Genomic DNA, 18,139 nt, shown 5'->3' with positions numbered 1-18,139 from the left:
ATCCGTAAAAAAAACAACCAAAAACCACTACTTCCACTGGATTAAGTAATCGTTTTGTCTTTCTAGTTATTCTTAGTTATTCCCGTATAAAACTAAAAGTTCATGCTAATGCCGCTATCAAATGATCAAAGAAATCGCGCGTTGATTGGCTGGAGTGGCAAATACCATAATACTATTTGCTTGACCCTCCAAACTTTTGCATAAGCATTTTTTTCTTCTTGGGATTAACAATGGTAGAGAAACTGGAAACTGGAAACAATGCTTATGCGAAATTTAGAGGGACAAACAAAGAGTATTATGGTATTTTTGATATTGCTTAATTGCTCAGAGGAGAAAAGATGAATTGTAACCTCCAAGTAATGGGTTCCTGGACGATGACAGTGAAAATGGTAACGGTGACGATGCTCTCTGAAATCTAAACCTTTACAGACCAAACAAGTGACACGTGACCGACGACGGGTGGCTCAGATTGTTGAGCAACAGACTTTCGTTCGGGAGATCGCGGGCTCACAAGCCCGGTCGGACAACCAACACTCAGGGTCTTCAAATAATTGAGGAGAAAGTGCTGGCATTGTGATTTCATCTGCAAATGGTTAGACTTTCAAGTCTTCTCGGCTGAAGTAAACCGTTGGCCCCATCCTGTTAATCAACACTGTGGGAGGTTAAAGATCCCACACACTATTCTATCAGAGCAGGGCATGGTGTTCCCGGTTTTGTGGTCTATCTCATGGAGACTTGTAAACCGCCATGAGAAAGTTTGCTATATGTGTGGTATATAAATTCATTTCCAATACCATTGCCATTACTTAACGTATCGTTCATCACCATGGAGATATTAAGCATCGCGTTTACGTGTCGGTAAACGCGAAACGCTGGGCTGCTGCTTGTCATAAAATCATGAAAATGATGTTATTCTAACTCGTCTCTCGCTTTTCAAAGTTACCTGATACCTGCTGCTAACACGCAAGAAATGAGCTCATATCAAACGAGTTTCTTCCATTTTTTGCAAAACGCAAATTTTAGTTCCACGCTTGCCGTTTGCCTGAAACGTCTCTCTAATGTCAAGCATCTCGCGGGAGTTTTCGTACGCCTTATACTGGCAACAATTCCCACTGGTCCATTTATTTTATGCCTCATTTCCGCATGATACAATTTATTTTTAAATGAGCTAACGTGGCTGAAACTTACCTACTACGCTAAGAAATCCTTTTCTGTGTGCTCTTCCAAGCTTGTTGGACGCTTCACAAGTGTACTCGCCGGAATCCATTGTGGTTACGTTTCGGATCACTAAATTTCCATTGTGATGAATTCGATATCTCCCAGTGCCTCGAAGCTGTAATCCTCCGAACAGCCACCGAATTATTGGTTTTGGTTCACCAACTGGGCGACAAGTAAACTCAACAGTTGATTGGATAAGAACTTTTTGATTTGTCTGAGGCGGTCGACTGCCAATGCCAAAGCCCGCTGGGATTTCTGGAGAAAATACGTATGACATTTTTTAATCAAATTTACAATACTAGTTGAGATGTTTTATTTCAAAGTGTCCTTGTGAGAGTAAAATTACTAGGTATTGAGATTAAATAAAAGTAAATAACCTTTATTTTTACCAGGCAATATTTGTTTTAGTTTGTGTTTGAAACCAAACTGGAGAAAGAAACACTTAAAGTGGGAAATTCACAAAGCTGTCCTGCTAATGCTTCGAAGGCAAAACAACTACGGGTCCTTGCTAGTTCAGAGGTGTTTCACACTTCCCTCAACAACATGCATTGAGGCTCGGAGCGAAGTGTTTTGCTCTGATCTGTCTGCTGTATATATATATATATATATATATATATATTTTTTTTTTTTTTTTTTTTTTTTTTTTTTTTCACACTGCCATCCACAAAACACAAAACCCCTAATGAAGACAGTGACTCACGCTCGCCTGCCTGTGCGCTTTTTGACATGTGACCCAAACTGTAATGATATCACTCGGCCATAGTGACCTCTTAAACAAGAAACCGGCCAAAGGAAAGGTCACCTTGAGCCCCCTGTGTTAGAGTCAACAAAGAAGTGTTACCTGAAACGTTAAGCTCGATGTCAGCGTGCATCTGCCCATGTTTGTTATTGACGAAGCATTGATAAATTCCCATATCTGCAGGTAAGAGTCTCTTAATTGTTAAATTCCCTTCATGAAACAAGTGCCTCTCAGTCCACATCATTGGTTTGCCATTGAAATACCAAGTGTATTGTACCGAGGGAATTCCGAATGCAACACAAGGCAATGTTATTGTCGAGTTTGATCCTGCAGTCGTGTCCTTTGGAGTTGTGATCCACTCCGGTTTTGCTGGAAGAGAAAAAAAGACACACAATTTTCAGTGAGAATTCGGGGATCTCCTCTACGACCTCAGCGCCACGCCCAACCTCGTCCCCAGGGCGCTTTTCCCCACCCAAAGCCAGGGAAAAACGCCCTGGGGGCTAGGGACGAGGTTGCGCCACGCTTTAACCTCCTTCACAGTCATAAAATATTGATAAACCAATCAGTTTTCTTAATTGTTGCAGACACGTTATAACGTGTTTTTCACTATTTGTTTTGTTAAAGCGCATTTAAACTCAAATATTTTTTGTCTACAATATTAAGCTCCCCACCCAAAGCAAACATGTTTAACCATTCTTACCCCAAAATTTCGCTTTTTGTGTGCTGGGCAAGACGCGCAAACGTCATCAAAAATAGCAGTAATTTGGACCCGCGGGTCTATTCTCGATTTGACGTCACAAACTGATTTGCAATGCACAATTTCCTTGAAAACGGAATGCAAAGCAGTTTGTGACGTAAAATCGAGAATAGACCAATGCCTCTCGCATCACGGTCGCGGATCCAAATAGAGGCAAGTTCTGCCAAGGTTACGGGGCTTGCACGGCACAGAAAAGGCGAAATTCTGGGTAGCAATGGTGACACACGTTTGCTCTGGATGGGGAGGTTTATATTAGGAACAAAAGATGTTTAAGTTTAGGTGCACTTTAAAGTAACGTTTTGATATCTTTCAGAAAAGTTTAGCATTCAGCAATATTTAAAAGCGTTTAACCAGTTTTTAGCATTGTTATCCAACAACAATACGTGCGTTTAATAGGTCCTAGTTTAAGGATGAGACCATTACACCTTGATATTGCTTCAGTAAGAACGTTTTATTGTTCTGGCTATGGCCCTAGTGGCGAATACCAGGGATTACACATGTCAGCCTATAGGGTTAAGCAGGCCTTGTTTTTATAACAATAATAAGCAAGGTGACACACGCTAACACCAACCCGCTGTGGCCAACACATCACGCATGCGCACAACTATTTCACCCGGTCAATTAGCAGACATGGACAGCTGTTTCGGCCTTTTGGGCCTCATCAGCATGGCGTAGCTAACATACCGGGCTTGTTTTTATGTTTGTAACAAGGCAGTTTATTGTATAGTTTTTAAAGATAAAATCAGCAGTAGACTTGCGATAACAAATACAATGGAATGGGAATTAGGAAGCTAAAGAGGTGGACAATGGCTGGCTTTGAAACTCAAGCATTTATTTTCACACAGACCTTGTTTCATTTGTTAACGCCATCTTGAGGTTGCCGGAGAATTCGCTTTGTGAATTTCTCATCCTCGTTTTACAGACCCAATCTAACTTTTGACTGTGATTTTCCCACAACTGACCATCCACACACAATATTCCCCTCAACATTCCTTTTACCTGCAAATGTTTCAGTTAGTGGAGAGTAGTCCCTTTTTGTAAGTGAATTTTTGCTGAGGCACCATCATGATACCCCAAAGGTTGTTAGTCTACCGCTGATTTCAACTTAAAACAGCTGTACAACAACTACCCCGTTGGGTTAAGCAGGTTTTCATAGCGTTCGATATTAGGAGAATGCAATTTTCAATCTTGGGTATCCTGTGCATATAGTGAGCTTACGGCAAGTTTTTGTTTTTTCAGCGCCATCTTGAATTACGTCACACGTGTATTGATACGTCATATGCGTAAATGACGATCGCGTGACTCGTGACTGTTTGTATGAGTCAATATTTGCACCAACACGTTGATTTGGGTCAAGGACATTTCTGAGTAAAAAATCTTTCGGACGATTTAAGCAAAATCCAGATTTTCACAAATTTAGTTTTTGTGACGTCATCACCTCTTCATGTCTTTATAGCATCCCTGCTCGTCTAGTGATTCTAACCTCCAAAGTTCTCCCAACGAATGCACTTCATAATCAATTTTATCGCTGTTTTATGTTTGAGATAAGGCGCTCACCTTCCATAGTGACAATAGTGGTTTTGGTATCGGATTGTCCTAGTCGGTCACTGGCTCTGCACTTGTATTTTCCAGCATCATCTTGATTAAAACTCTTGATTACCATTCTGTTGATATTCCCAGTCGCGCTTCCTAAGGTCGTATGCAGACCTCTTTTTCTAAGAGTGATCTTTGGAACTGGCCTAGAAAATACGGATAGTATTAATGATGATGATGATGCTAGGGTTCAGTTTTATATTTGTTTGCAAACTTTTTAAACTAGTTGATAACGACAGTATGTCGATGCCTCTAATGTAGCATGCTTAAGACTTAAATGACTTTAAACATTCCTTATTCATTTGAAGTGTTCGTAAACAGACTCGCAATTCCTAAGAGAGGGTAGCTACTGCTACCCCATTACACTACTTACTTTCCGTAAGCAATACACTCCAGGACAAATTCTTCTCCTTTTAAGGCTGTTCTCTGCACCTCAAATTCATCTGCTACCTTCGGCGGCTTGCCATAGGACGTGTCTTTTTAGAAAGAGATGGAAGGCAACAATCATGTAATAACAATTGTGAGACCTAAAAATGCCCTAAAAATGGCATGAAATAAAAATACCTTTGCACCCTCTGCAAGTGCATTTTTCACTTTTGTCCATTTCTTTGCCGTCGTCAGCAAAACAACAACGTGAAATAGCCAAATTTGAGGTTTTATGGAGAACGTCAGCACTTGGAAGATAAATATCTATTTTCTCCCCTAAATTAAGCGCCGTTCATAACGGTTTCATTCCTGAGGAGATGCCACAGCTTTGCCATATTATAAAGCGAGGAATAGTTGCGAAGTGATTGCAGTAACGCAAATTTGTGTTTTTAGATTACGTTCTCGTTGCCGTTCCCGTCGTCATTGCTAAAGCTCTCTAATAAGTGACCACGCAAACCAGGCATCAATTGTATCAGTTATGAGAAACGGCCGTGTTCTGTATCTGTCGTAAACTACCTCTAGGAAAGACAATAATATGGCCTCCATTTAGAGTCCAAATGAAGGCTACATTATTTTTCTACTTAGGCTTCTAAAGTAGCGAACGCCCAAATAGTCCATTTATAAGCGACAAGGGGCGCACAAAAACTTCGAAACATTTGTGTTCCGACCGTTTTAGACGCCGGGGCTTCGGAGAAATCAGACGTTTCAGACGAATTAAATGCCTGACATCGTTAGCTATTACCCCTGGGATTAACAATGGTCACCCGGCGTTGGTCTAAACCAAGACAAATCTATAGATAACCTAGTCTCCAAAAATCCCGCGACATTGACGTTATATGGGAGTTGTAAGAGCTTGGTTATCACCTCCTAGGTTTGGAAAGGATAGACGACGAAGGACAGTACTTCTCGCAATACGTGCTATATTTCTACATTACGACGTTTAGTAACTGGATTAAAAATTCCGCGCCACTATTCTCAGCCAATTGCAATCCTCGCAAGCGTTTCCCGCGCTTTTAAAGCCGGCTGCATACTTTTGCTTTGCATTAGGATTGGCTAATTTGACTCTCTGAGACTGTTATGATTGGCCAAAGAAATTATCCCAATCTCGTTTTCGCTGCACTCAATTAAAACCTGCTCTGAATGACAGTTTGACCAGCCCAATACACTAATCCGTTTGTATCAACGAATTACCTGGGAGAACGCTGAGAGAGAAGGTCTTGTTAACGTGCTTCATAATAAACAGATTCGTGACCGTACACACGTACTGCCCAGAGTCCTCCCTGGTCAGAAAGGCAAAGTGCAAGTCTCCTTCTTGACTTACAGCGTAGTGGGATGACTGTGCAAGCTGCTGTTTGCCAGTCTCTGTTTTCTTCGACCACTCTATGGTCCGATGGGGAAAAGAGTCTGGAGGTGTGCATCTTAAGACCTCCATGTTACCCTCGTTTTCCTGGACTATCTCGACTTTAACAACAAAAGGTTTAAGATCTGAAAATCAAAGAGACAGCGAAGCTTAAGAACACAAATGAATCCATGGCGGCGTTTTTCGTTTTTGTTTGATTTTTTTTTTTTTCAAAATGGCAGCCGTCACGGATCTGCCTTCATGGATTTCTGAGTTTTTCAAGACTCCCAAAAACACTCAAATTACGTAAATTAAACGAACACTTACAATAACAGGAGACCATGAGTAGGAGCCCCCCTATGCAGTGTACCCTTGAGTCAATCTTTCCACGAAATTTTCTATTTTTAGAAGTAACCTTTAATTAAGCAGGTGACTCACATTTACATCAATTTGCACGATTTGCATTATGTTGTCTTTGCTATTTTTGTCTTCGTTTGACAATAACCTTATTCTGATTGACCATTCTAAACGGCAGCGCGTGAAGAGCTGAAGAACTCGTAGCGTTCTAAAAATAGAAAGACACGCACAACGGCTGACTCATGGCGCTTCTATTAGAGAAAGGCAAGCTCCTAACCGAAGGCTCCTATCAATAGAGACCTTTAGATCAACGTTTACGGCTAAGCGCAAACTGTGGTTTGAGGTTTGCAGTTTGGCGTTAGAAGTTGTGATAGTTCGTGCATTTAGTTTCAAGTAAACAAGTACGGACCTCCATATTGAATTTCCTCGATGCTCAGTAGTGATGTTCCAGTCAATGAGAAAAATAAAACCACTGCTCTTTGGATTCTTTAGTTCACATGAAATGAAAGGTGAAAAGTTGCTTTCTATATTTGCCCCCTTCATGCGTCGGATAACGTAACTTCCACGCCATGGAGAGCTGAGGTAAATGACTTACGTGAAAACATTCCTTCCGCCGTTGAAAACGTCAAAACTTAGCTTCGAACGTGACGGCAAGCGCTAGTCACGTGACTTCTAGCAGTTTGAGGCTAGCCGTAAACGTGGATCTAAAGGTCTCTAATAACTATTTCAAAACCTTGCAGAAGCCTTTAATTTCCACGGAACATGACAATTCTTTCGGGAACTTGTAATGTTTCTTATACTTATTAATTTTGTTCCATATTATAAGTTACTTGTTATATTATCTATATTATTAGATTATTAATATTACTATATCATGAATATTGTTATATTATTGATACTAGAAGCTTGTTCGAGAACTGCTTATACTATCATTCTTGGTTTGCACTCACGTGATTAGACGGCCATGTTGATGCACAAAACAAAAGCAAACTGTCGCTCGCGTTTTGCATAATAATACTTTAATACTTTTACCAAATACTTTTTCGCTGTTGTTCAGTCCTGACCAACATGGCCGCCAATGACCTCAGGTGCAACCCAAGGATTGAAACTTGATCCACTTACACGCAAATCTGACGTCTGCAGTTCTACTAATGACAGACTGTCTACCGCTTGATACAAGACAGTAGTAATCCCCCTCGTCTCTTTGTTTTCGTGCATTTTTTACATGAAGTGACCCGTCTCTCGTGACCTGCATGTCAGGATCACGTGCTGCGTCCAATGGCGCCCCTCTTCGGTACCATTCCACCACGGACCCCGACGACTTGATACAGAGAACGGTGAAACTTGATTGTGAAACTGTAACATCCCCAGGTTCGCTAAGAATCACGGGTTTTTCGGCGCTACCTGTTGAGTCCAATAAAGTTTTAAAGAGTCGATTGATGAATGTCATTAACCTATTCTCTCAAGCATCGCACTTATTCACTGGACTTACTGAAAGTCCGGCCATAATTAATAAGAGCCAGGCGCGAACTCTTCGTATCAAATTTCGTTTTGTCAAGCCGTTTATCGAGCACCTTACAGGATTTATCCTGGAGTTTTAGGCGTCTTGCTCGCCGACGGCTGTCCTCGGCTTGATCAACCGAGCAAACCGATTGGGAGTTGACTCCTGTCGTTGATCTTCGAAGGCAAATTCACCGAGGATTGACCACCCGACCATTACATACCACAAAAAGGAGAAGACTACGCCCTCTGCTCTTTGCAGAGCCTTGCATAAGTGAGATAAACTGGTTCTTATAAAAAAAAAAACAGAACTTTATGGTTGTTTATTACTAGTTATTACTAAAGCAACGAAAGCATAAGCGTTACACTTGCCTGGTCGCAGGTAAAGAAGTAAAAACCAACAGCAGGCAAAAATGTTAACGTCCCAGATGAACTTCATTGTTTATTATTGGGTTCATACTACCTGTATAAAGGGAAGAAAATTAGAATTTTGAGGCAAACAAGTTTTTCCAAGTGACACAAGCGAAGCACAAGCAACACGCGCAGACTCAGTAAAGCTGGTGTTAATTTGCGTGTTATGTGGTACTCTCGTTTGCGTTTACCCTAACATTATTGTTATTTGGCTTGCCCTGCCTCGATCAGCTTTTTCTAGCTATTTGCAGAGTAAGCCATCCACTAACTACTATATCTAGCTAAATAAAGTTGTTGTTGTTGTTGTTGTTGTTGTTGTTGTTGTTGTCTGCATAACGTCGTGTAGTGGCAAACGTCAAAGATGTCCACACGGGGATTTTTTTTAATGTGGCAACGTTAAGTTTTGTAACAATTTCTACTTGTTCGCGTGAATAAGAAAATTTGCCCAAATCTCAGGTGACAAGTAAAACCTTACGCGCCAGCTTCTATGTAATAAAAATGGCCACATCAGGGGCCGTGGAGTACGTTTGAAAGTGGGGGGGGGGGGGGAGGGGCTAGTGCTTGGTTGTAAATCGCTAAGTCTCTGATCAAGCCGAAAACAACACCTTAAGAAAAAGTGGGGGGGGGGGGGGGAGAGCCTTCCCCTTTCCGCGGCCGATACACATGCCCCGGCGAAAAGAGAAGCAACCGCTCAAGACGAATAGGGATTTGTTGCGAAAAAGAAACTACTTAATTAATTAATTGGTTTCAAAAACGAAACGAATGACAAGGAATGAGACAAAACTCCAACCTGAAAGCGGTGAAAAACTATTGGCACTGAAATCTCATACTGCGCAGTTTCACAAAACCGGAGTCGGGAATTTAGTTAACCTACTGTGGAAGACACGCCTCAAAAAATGTTCGGTAATTTCTTTCTGTCGTGTACCCTGCACAAATGTCATTTTCTGGTGTTTTAAAAAAGTGCTTACCATAAAACCCAGAATTTTTTTCTTCAGACTCAAATATTCCTTCGGAAATGATCTTGTTGACAAGACTTTCTCAAAAGTGTCGGCTGCCTCAGAGGGAAGACATCTATATTGCGGTTCAAATTTTTTTGTGGTTAAATTTTTTTCAAACCAGGAGAATTTTAATTTTTCTTTTCGTAATATTCATTATCGTAATCTGAATTTATTTAAAGAAGTCAAAAAATTGAACCATACCATCTACATTGTAGATTTAAGTTGAAGCAAAGGGACGTCGATCAACAAAATCGTCTATTATATAGAATCGAAACATATTTTTTATTTCAGAGCCTCACAGGTCACTGTCGCTCAGCGCACCTCCCATTTTTGAAAATAGCCGCTTCAAGACATGACGTAATCATTGACCAATCGCGTACTCGGTCTTAGTTGTTTGAAAGATGGATAGAATGTTCATTGCTCCCTTCTTGTCTAGAGTATTTTATCCCTTGGACAGCGCGATCCACTTATTTATCGCAAAATCCCCAAAAATGTAATAGCTTATAACAAATATTTTCGGGAGGTAAGTGAAATCTCGCTGAATCTCAATACATTAAATTACACAAGACTACAGAATTTGAATACTCTTCGAGGCAACTCAATGTGGAAATTCTGAATTACCTGAGCACATCGCCCTCTATAAAAACTTTCCGAGGCGAAGAGGCGAAATTTCTTTCAAGCACAGATCCGGAATTTCAACGAGAAGCTCAAAATATGAAGCTGCAATTATAAGTCCCTCTGGCAATACATTAATTTAAAAAGCCATTGTTTAAAAACATCAGCTTTAAATAAACCGGAAATTCTTTGTTTCATTGCATTCGCTACACGGTCGCTCATTGAACATGATCGGCCTGTTGTGTTTATGTGCAGAGCAGGTTAATCTATTTGCCAACTCGTGCGCGATAGAACCTAATTACAAGGTAACAGGCAAAATACACTTAAGATCACCCGTCATCACTCGTGCGAGTCATTAAATATTTTGACTTAATCATATACGTTTTTTTTACCACCGCTGTTTTTGTGAATAAAGAAATTTCTTTCAAATGGCAAACATCAATTCAGAGCGAAAAACATTGTTCCGTTGCCTAGAAAGCCACATTTGCCTTTCACTCAGGGCCTGGGAAACTTTAGCGCGATCTCTTTTTGCAATGCGCAAATCTATAATAAGTTCATAGCGTGAACTGAGCTTGACAACTTAAAGGAGAATTTCCATTGAGCGCGAAAAACTAAACTACAGATTCGATTTAGTCTGCAAGACACTTGTTTTGCTAAATATTTTAACCTTAAAAACGTTTCCAGACTCCAGCACATTAATTATCCGGCCTAAAAAGAGGGCGGTGTAAAATAAAGCTTTTCTCTACTTTCAAGTGTAGACATCTTCTCCAACAGACGTTTGTTATTGTTAAGACGAAAGCAGTCCCTTTCATTTTATCTTCCTGTCCTAAAGCGGCTTTCCTTGGTCTCACGCTTCATTGATATGCAAATATTGATTTTAACACATTCATAATTGAAAAGCATCAAATGAATGGCACTGTTGACTTAAAACCGACTGTATCAGTGGACAAGTTTTCACCTGCTAGTGGATTAATTAAAGGCGCGAGTCGCTCGCAAAGTATCGAAATGTCCTCGAATACCATTCCAAAAGCATCTCGACAACGGACAATTCTTGTCGCAGTTTTTTTCCGGAATTTTTTTAAATTTAACTGTTTTCTCCAAAATCAAAATGATATCATTAAAACAATTTGTAAACTCCAAAAGCCAACAGTTCGCAAGAGACAAATATTTGAAGATAACTGACAATTTCTCATGATTTGTACATGACCCAAAGCTGCTACTTTGTAACATAAGTTCTGTACAACAAATTCTTTGGTTAGTTTGTGGCTTGGAATGTCACTTACATAGAAAAAGATTAAACACAAAGATTCTCCCAACTTCCTGTTAAAATCGTTGGCTCAATCATTTAATTTATCTGAGGTTCCGGCTATAAAGTCAACAAATCGAAAACAGAGATAGAGGAGGGATACCAAAAGCAATTGTGTAACTGCTTGGCGAACGAAAAACAGCTCACGAAATCATGAACCCAGGATTAAGAAAGATGATCAGGCCGGATTTACTTCTTAGAAAAAGTCGATCTCAAAGCCTTATCAAATTAAAATTCATACCACACAAGAGCTATAAATGTTCACGCACCATACGCAGGATAAACTGGAACTTCTTCGTTGTTTGGGTGAACTTCGGAGCTGTCTTCAAATTTTTAGACTTGCTTTTGGTGCTGTCAAGAGAGAAAAGAGCTAAAAAAATTGCATCGGCACTGTTTGAGTCCCGTGTTCGCTTTGGAAAAATTGATTTGATCGCTTTTGTGTTCAACGCCAACGATTTCAAAATATTGGTGATTTAAGGGAGCCAAATTATCTTAAACTAAATTATTCCGAGCGCCAGATGTTCACAGGGCCTCGATAATAAATTTACATAGATCAATTAACACTCTTATGAAGATTGATTTTATTTCATTGTTTATTCGGACAGTGGGTCGTTATTTAAACTTGAGCTTGCCAGCGAATGGTCGTTCACTTTACGACCTTGTAATATGACAATGGTCTTGATGTTTTGTTGTCACACCTTAAAAGAAATTTTTGAAATAGGCTGAGTATGCATGGATCGAGCTTTAGGTCGGGGCCTTCTTCTGAGTAATATCATGTCTAACCTTAAAGTAAGTGAATCTTCTACGATGTTTAATCGAAGGCAATTGTTTCGTCATCAACTTTGCGCTCTCTCTTTTAAATGAATCTCTGGCCCACGGGAAATTGCAGAAAAGTAATTTAACCTAATCTATCTATTGCCCGCTTATCTAGCCCAACTTAAAGCACCGAAGAATTGATTGGGCAAAGCCACAATTGGGTACAGTAATGTACAGTAATTCTAATAAAAAAAATACTCCTGGAAGTCAAAGCGACTTTTATTTATCATACAGCGAGGCAAAAACTCGCAATTGTATTTCTACTCATTTATCTTCGAATCTAAAGCAATTGACTCTGTTGTCATTCAGAGAAATCATAATTTTATTTAATATTTACTGGCAGGTGCTTTGGTGAGAAAATCATGTTCAAGGATCAAAATTATGTTTGATACGTTGCTTATTTTTACCACGATACAAGATAGTATCGCCTTTTAGAACTGAAACCCGAACGGTGATCATAAGGAATCGCGAAATAAAATTTGAAAGCTGGCCAATCATAATTGTTCCTGTGACCTTTAATTATCTCCAACAGCTGTCGTTCATTTATTGAGATAGAACGCGGCGCCGATCGATGCAATGCTGCAGATCTTGGGTGATCAAAGATTCACCGACTTGAATCTTTGCGATGAAATTGCCTCAGAGAAATCACCACCGAAATTGGAGGCAGCTGTCGCTTCGAGTAGTAGTGAAAACGTGTTTACCTAACCGATACCAAACTGAGACGACGATCGTCTACGGAACACGCCGCCTCCACGCCGTCTATACGTATTTAACTCCAAATTGTGTTCACCAACAGTTCCAACGAAAAAGAAATAATCACTAATTAGCTTGTTCACAGCCTTGTAATTTTACAAGCATGTCAGGGGCTGTACTATGGCAAATTACTTACCCCGCCCCAAAGCACTCAATTCGAAAAAAGCTGCATCGAATCAGTCCGCCTTTATGAACCACTTCCGTATAAATTCTTCTGCAGTTTACCCAGCAGAATCAAGGGCACATGATACAATCGTCTAGTTTTCGACGACGCAACTTTCTCCGCTCACAAATTTTGACTACAATTTTAAAAATTTGCGTTGTTTGCGCGTTAGAGAAAGGTATGGCACGGATTTCCGTAGTGTTTGCAGATATCGTAAGCGCTGCGATAACTATTTTCATTGTTGCCAGCGAAAATCGCGGAAACGTTTATGCAGAGCTCGTGTGGATGTTGCTCCGTTCGATACCTATTGGAGACAAAGATTTATTTAAAAGCCGCGAGCTTTGATGCAGAACGCTTCGATCATGCAGCGAGGACCCAGCACGATTCAAGATTCGTGCCGTGTTTGCATCTAAATGTGGGGCGCATTCAATTATTATACTGTTAACTGAAAAGCGACCACCAGTTCACGCGATTCCAGCACAAGGTACGTTTTGTTCAAAAGCTCTCTTTAATTGTGCGTTAAGTATGGAATTGTTTGCTGAAATAAGGGAGGGTTTTCAATAACAAGTGCGAGAACAGGTCTTCAGCATAATCGTCAATTGTTTGTCATCAATTGTTCTTTTTCTCAAATGACATCTCTCAGTAGAGCGAACACAAAGGGTGTCGATGTCCGAGAAGAAGTTGAAAAGAATGTTTGGATAACTTACAGCACAGCTGTACGCGAAGACCACGACATGATTAGAAGCAGCTGGTCGTACGGATTCATTTTTAAGTGGACTTCTTATCATTTGTTTCACAATGGACAACCTGCTCTTCGCGTGGAAAGAATCGTCTTATTAACACAATTAGCTAAGGTGTAGATAAACGCTTAACTATTTTCTAATCGTTAAAACACAACGATAAATAAATTCCTTTTACCACAAACGTAAAAAAACCCTGCTTTTTGGGGCCTCGACATAGGTTCTTACAGTCAAACACACTCCGTTTCGACAACTTTCACGATATCATATTGTTGTCAAATAACAAACCATATTTCCCGTACTTGACAAGCAGATTGCTTTCAACTGGCCATTAAAATCTCATGTATTGTAATGATCGATTAACGTTATTGTTAGCATTCCACGCGGTTTTCCTGAGCAAACTACTTGGCACTGATATGAAAAACTTAGAATTTAATGACAATGTAACATGTTGGTACAGACAAGAAGTCGCCAAGGTAGTCACGTCTTTAATTTGCGTTTATAACCTTCTCCTTTCGCAGCAAAACATCCGCAGTGTGACGTGCTTTAATTAAAGGCAATCTTGCTGACATCCTCCAAGCTATCTTACATTTAAGCAAGATGCATTTTTTTTTTTGGCCGAAAAAGCGCGTTTGATAATTCACTCAATTTTTTAACAGTGCTTCCTCTAAATTCGTGCATCCCGTCTCCTTAAAAGTCTAAATCTTCGAACATCGCTGTTGTTTAAAGCTCCTATCATACCCCTTACAGAGCTAAATGGCCTGTAAGCACGATCTCTTGGGGTCAAAATAATTCCCTGTTCCGCTGACACGCGAGTTCTCAATAGAGTACCCTAACGCACAAGTTAGCCGTTTCTTTCTAGCGTACTGCATTGGCAGTGTCAGAATGCGTGAGAAATGTGTGAATACCGCAAAGTTGCTTGCGTTTCGACCGCAAACCTCAACACGGTGTTGCTGTTAAATTATTCTCAACTGGATTGTGGTGGGCAAACAGCTATGTCGTAAATGAATAAATACATTGTGTCTGACGGAAACTTTTCGAAAGTGTGATATTTTCAACTTTTTTTGCGCCCGCGCAAATCTCTAACCTGGGTATTCTTCTAGAAATTAGACTTTAAAAAACCAAAATATCACTTGCGTAATTGAAAGGTGTACAACAGATCTTCGCGCATTTAAATTACCAAACACAAAGAATAAATTAAAATAAACAGTTCGTGACAAATTGCTTACTAAAAATGGCTTTTACCGTAAAGAAGCAAGGCGGAGGAAGGTCGCATTTGTGACTTAAGGATACCATATATATAAGAAAGAAAACTATTCTCTCCATGATATTTCTGCATACTGCTTTAGGAAGCTGAGCCTTACATTCTCCACACGTTAGAATCGCTTCAATGAAAGCGCGCGAGCGGTTTACGCAGGTATAATGATTAAATCGCTTCTTTTATCAGAAGACTAATCAAAACGCAAGTTTAAAGGTAACAACATGAAATGACTGGTGTTTCAAGAGTGTTAAGAAAAACAATGTGATTATTAAACTTTGTTATCGAGTCTTTTCAACTGGGAAATCCGCCTACCTCGAACTGTCCTTTCATGAACGCCCTGAGCGACCAAAGAGTTTGTCCGTAAAGCGATCGCCTCTTAACTGAATGGTTAGCCGCTTATCGTTCGTTGTAATACAGAGTTTGTTGTGGCGAAAGGAAGCTCTATGTTCTCGCAGTTGGAATAATGTCACCACAATAGATGATTGACAGGCGAGCCTGCCACCCAACGAGGCAGTAATGAATTTGAAGGAATGCTCAGAAATCAGACTTCACCATCATGCATTTTTAACGAGCTTTTCAGCTCACCCTGTACGAATCAACCTTCATCAAGTTTGTCTGCAAGCGTTTGAAGCACAACAGCAATTTGACTTAGTTGTCACTGCCAATGGGTGGTTTTTCACAAGTTCTTAACTTTCAGACTTGAAGTTTGTATTCACCCAGCCTTCCTCCTAGAACTTTGTCTGCTTGATTCTAGCCTCCGTGTGCGACTCATGTGTGGTCAATCGTACCCCTCTGAATGACGAAATTGTATTTAGATACTTATGTTTCCTGAAAGTGCCACTTTTTTTAAACGCCTTAAACTATGGATATTGCCACTTTTAAGATACCTTAAAATAAAAGGCAGTCTTGAGGCGTTTGAAAATGGCAATTTTAATGTGTGTCTTGAAAGTAGCACTTTTCAGGAAACGTAAGTGTCTAAATATAATTTCGCCATTTACGTTTTCATAAAAATTACTTATTTTAGGACCTTGATTTATGTAAGGCGCTTTTGAGGATTTCTTTTGATTAATTCTTTAAAAGAGGACATAGCCCGGATACTGATGAGCCAGTTTGAAAGAATTGTAAACTATTAATGAAAATTCCATATATTTGAACTGGCTGGCTACGTAACGGTTTTCCATAGAGAGATCGCTCGCAGTTCAAGGCCCGAGCAAACCGCTTCAGTATCTGTTCGATTTTCTTGAACGATGTTGAACGATGTGGGCAAATGGTTTCAACACATCATCAACCTTTGATTCAACAAAGCTTCACGATTGGCACGGTATTCAGTCTCATCCTTAAGCCTTAAGGACGTTCGCGCCAAAATCTTCCTACGGTGAGATTTTCTTCATTTCTCGCCTAGAGTTAGGTCATAAAGTACTTACTCCAAAAAATGGGGGTCACCGACTTTGTTTCGGAGAAAATGGCAGTGGAAAAATGCCTTAATTTCGAGCAATCGGTCATAATAGCGAGATGTAGGCTCATCTGCTCATCCATCGAAAATCATAAAAATAAACTGTTGAAGTGAAAGTTTCCATGCATAGGTTTTTAGGAGTGAGATTTTTAGATAATTGTATGCTGCTAGGGATGTGTTAAACAGTAGAGTTCATCCTGGACGAGTGTTTTCGTAAGCTCTATCCGTTGCAACCACTACCGGAAATCGATAGCACGAGGAAAGAAAATGTTAAAAAAAGATAACTTCTTACGGTGAGAATTTTTTTATTTCATCATATTTTGTTGATAGTAAGTAAAGTAAGTGATTCATGATTTAAAAAATAGGGGTCACAGATGATCTGAACGAGTAAAATCGATGTGATTTTGCAAAGCTCATGGAAAAGTTCGTTTGTCACGCTTTTGCGTGACCTGTCGGGCAAGGACTGGAACCCCAGAGAGGATCGATCGTTGAAGAGATGAACGGTTTTTACCGAAAAAAAAAACCTTTTTCGAGCATAGCAACGACGTTTTAAGCAGGGGTCATCTTCATTTGGTTGGTGTTTTGTATAATATCTCCCCATTGCCATCATGCTCATCCTCTGGAGTGTGTTTTTTGTGAAATTCAATCGCTGATAGTTTCCGCGCAGGTCCGGGGACGAGGACGAAAATACTCCTCAATTTTCACGAAAGTAAAGGAAAAGAACTTTAAAAACATGCGTTCACTTTGAACTTAAGTTCGTAGAGTAATAAAAACATTGAAAAGAAATAGCCCCATTCAATTTACGCAACGGTTCGTCCACGACTTTTCCAAACTTTCAGCCACTAGTCTACTCGATCAGCTGCCTTTTCCAGAGCTTTCCATCCTCCCGCTCACTTCTCTTTGAAGTTTCATGATGATTCGGAAATAAATGTGCCATTCTTTTGCCGGCCTGTAATTTTTTCCTCGGCGTTTTTGTCGCCATGTTATTTTAACTGATGCTTGAAAAATTTGTATGAAAGTCAAGTAGACTAGTGCACGACTGATAAAACCTCGCGAATATCAGTCGTGCAGTAGTCTACTTGACTTTCATAAATATTTTAAATCAATTTTGACTGATCACGATCTTCTCTGATCCAACGCTGTGCAAGACTTACTGTCCACGGTTTTTGAAAAGGTTTTAAAACCTCAACTTTTACTAATGCTCAAAGTAATGCGTGACATATTACAGTCGCGTTACATGCGCAGTAACAATGCGCACAAACAATGAGCGCGAACGTCCTTAAGCGGCGGTTGTTACTATGGATACGGATTTGTCACTATGGATACGGACATGGATACGTCATTAACACGGTTGAAGGGAGGAGGGGAGGGGCACAAATGGTTTTAACATCGCTGTTCAACAAAATAGAACGGATATTGAAGCAAATGTTCAAGCCATTTGCCGGAGCATTAAAGATAAAACTTATATTATAAAGCAGCTTTTAAAGAGTTTCTAACTTTTTCTGCAGCGGTGGCGAACGCAACATGAAAATTCAGTTTTAAAAAAAGAGTTTAAAAAGATAAATTAACCAACGTAAGAAAATTAAGATTTGCAGGTTGACGTTTCGACGCTTAAGGCCCGGGGGGAAAACGGTTTGCTCCCCCCTTTCAACCATGTTGAAACATGTTGAAACATGTCGAATCGAAGTTGAATC

General features: G+C 40.0%; 1 protein-coding gene across 1 annotated transcript in view; it reads right to left on the bottom strand.

Annotated features, from left to right (window-relative positions):
• The window catches only part of LOC138010253 (neural cell adhesion molecule L1-like), a 26,692-nt gene extending 18,813 nt beyond the window's left edge, over positions 1-7,879 (bottom strand). The window contains exons 1-6 of the mRNA XM_068857186.1: positions 7,552-7,879; positions 5,925-6,218; positions 4,681-4,783; positions 4,272-4,453; positions 2,060-2,326; positions 1,189-1,473 (exon numbers count right to left, since the gene is read on the bottom strand). Coding sequence (XP_068713287.1) covers positions 1,189-1,473; positions 2,060-2,326; positions 4,272-4,453; positions 4,681-4,783; positions 5,925-6,218; positions 7,552-7,879 — 1,459 coding nt within the window. The remainder of the gene's footprint in view (positions 1-1,188; positions 1,474-2,059; positions 2,327-4,271; positions 4,454-4,680; positions 4,784-5,924; positions 6,219-7,551) is intronic.
• Between the last annotated feature and the right edge of the window lie 10,260 nt (positions 7,880-18,139).

This window comes from Montipora foliosa, chromosome 7 (assembly GCF_036669935.1).
Source record: "Montipora foliosa isolate CH-2021 chromosome 7, ASM3666993v2, whole genome shotgun sequence".
Classification (NCBI taxonomy): domain Eukaryota; kingdom Metazoa; phylum Cnidaria; class Anthozoa; order Scleractinia; family Acroporidae; genus Montipora; species Montipora foliosa.
Note: the sequence above shows the minus strand (reverse complement) of the source record. Positions and strands in the feature narration are given on the sequence as shown.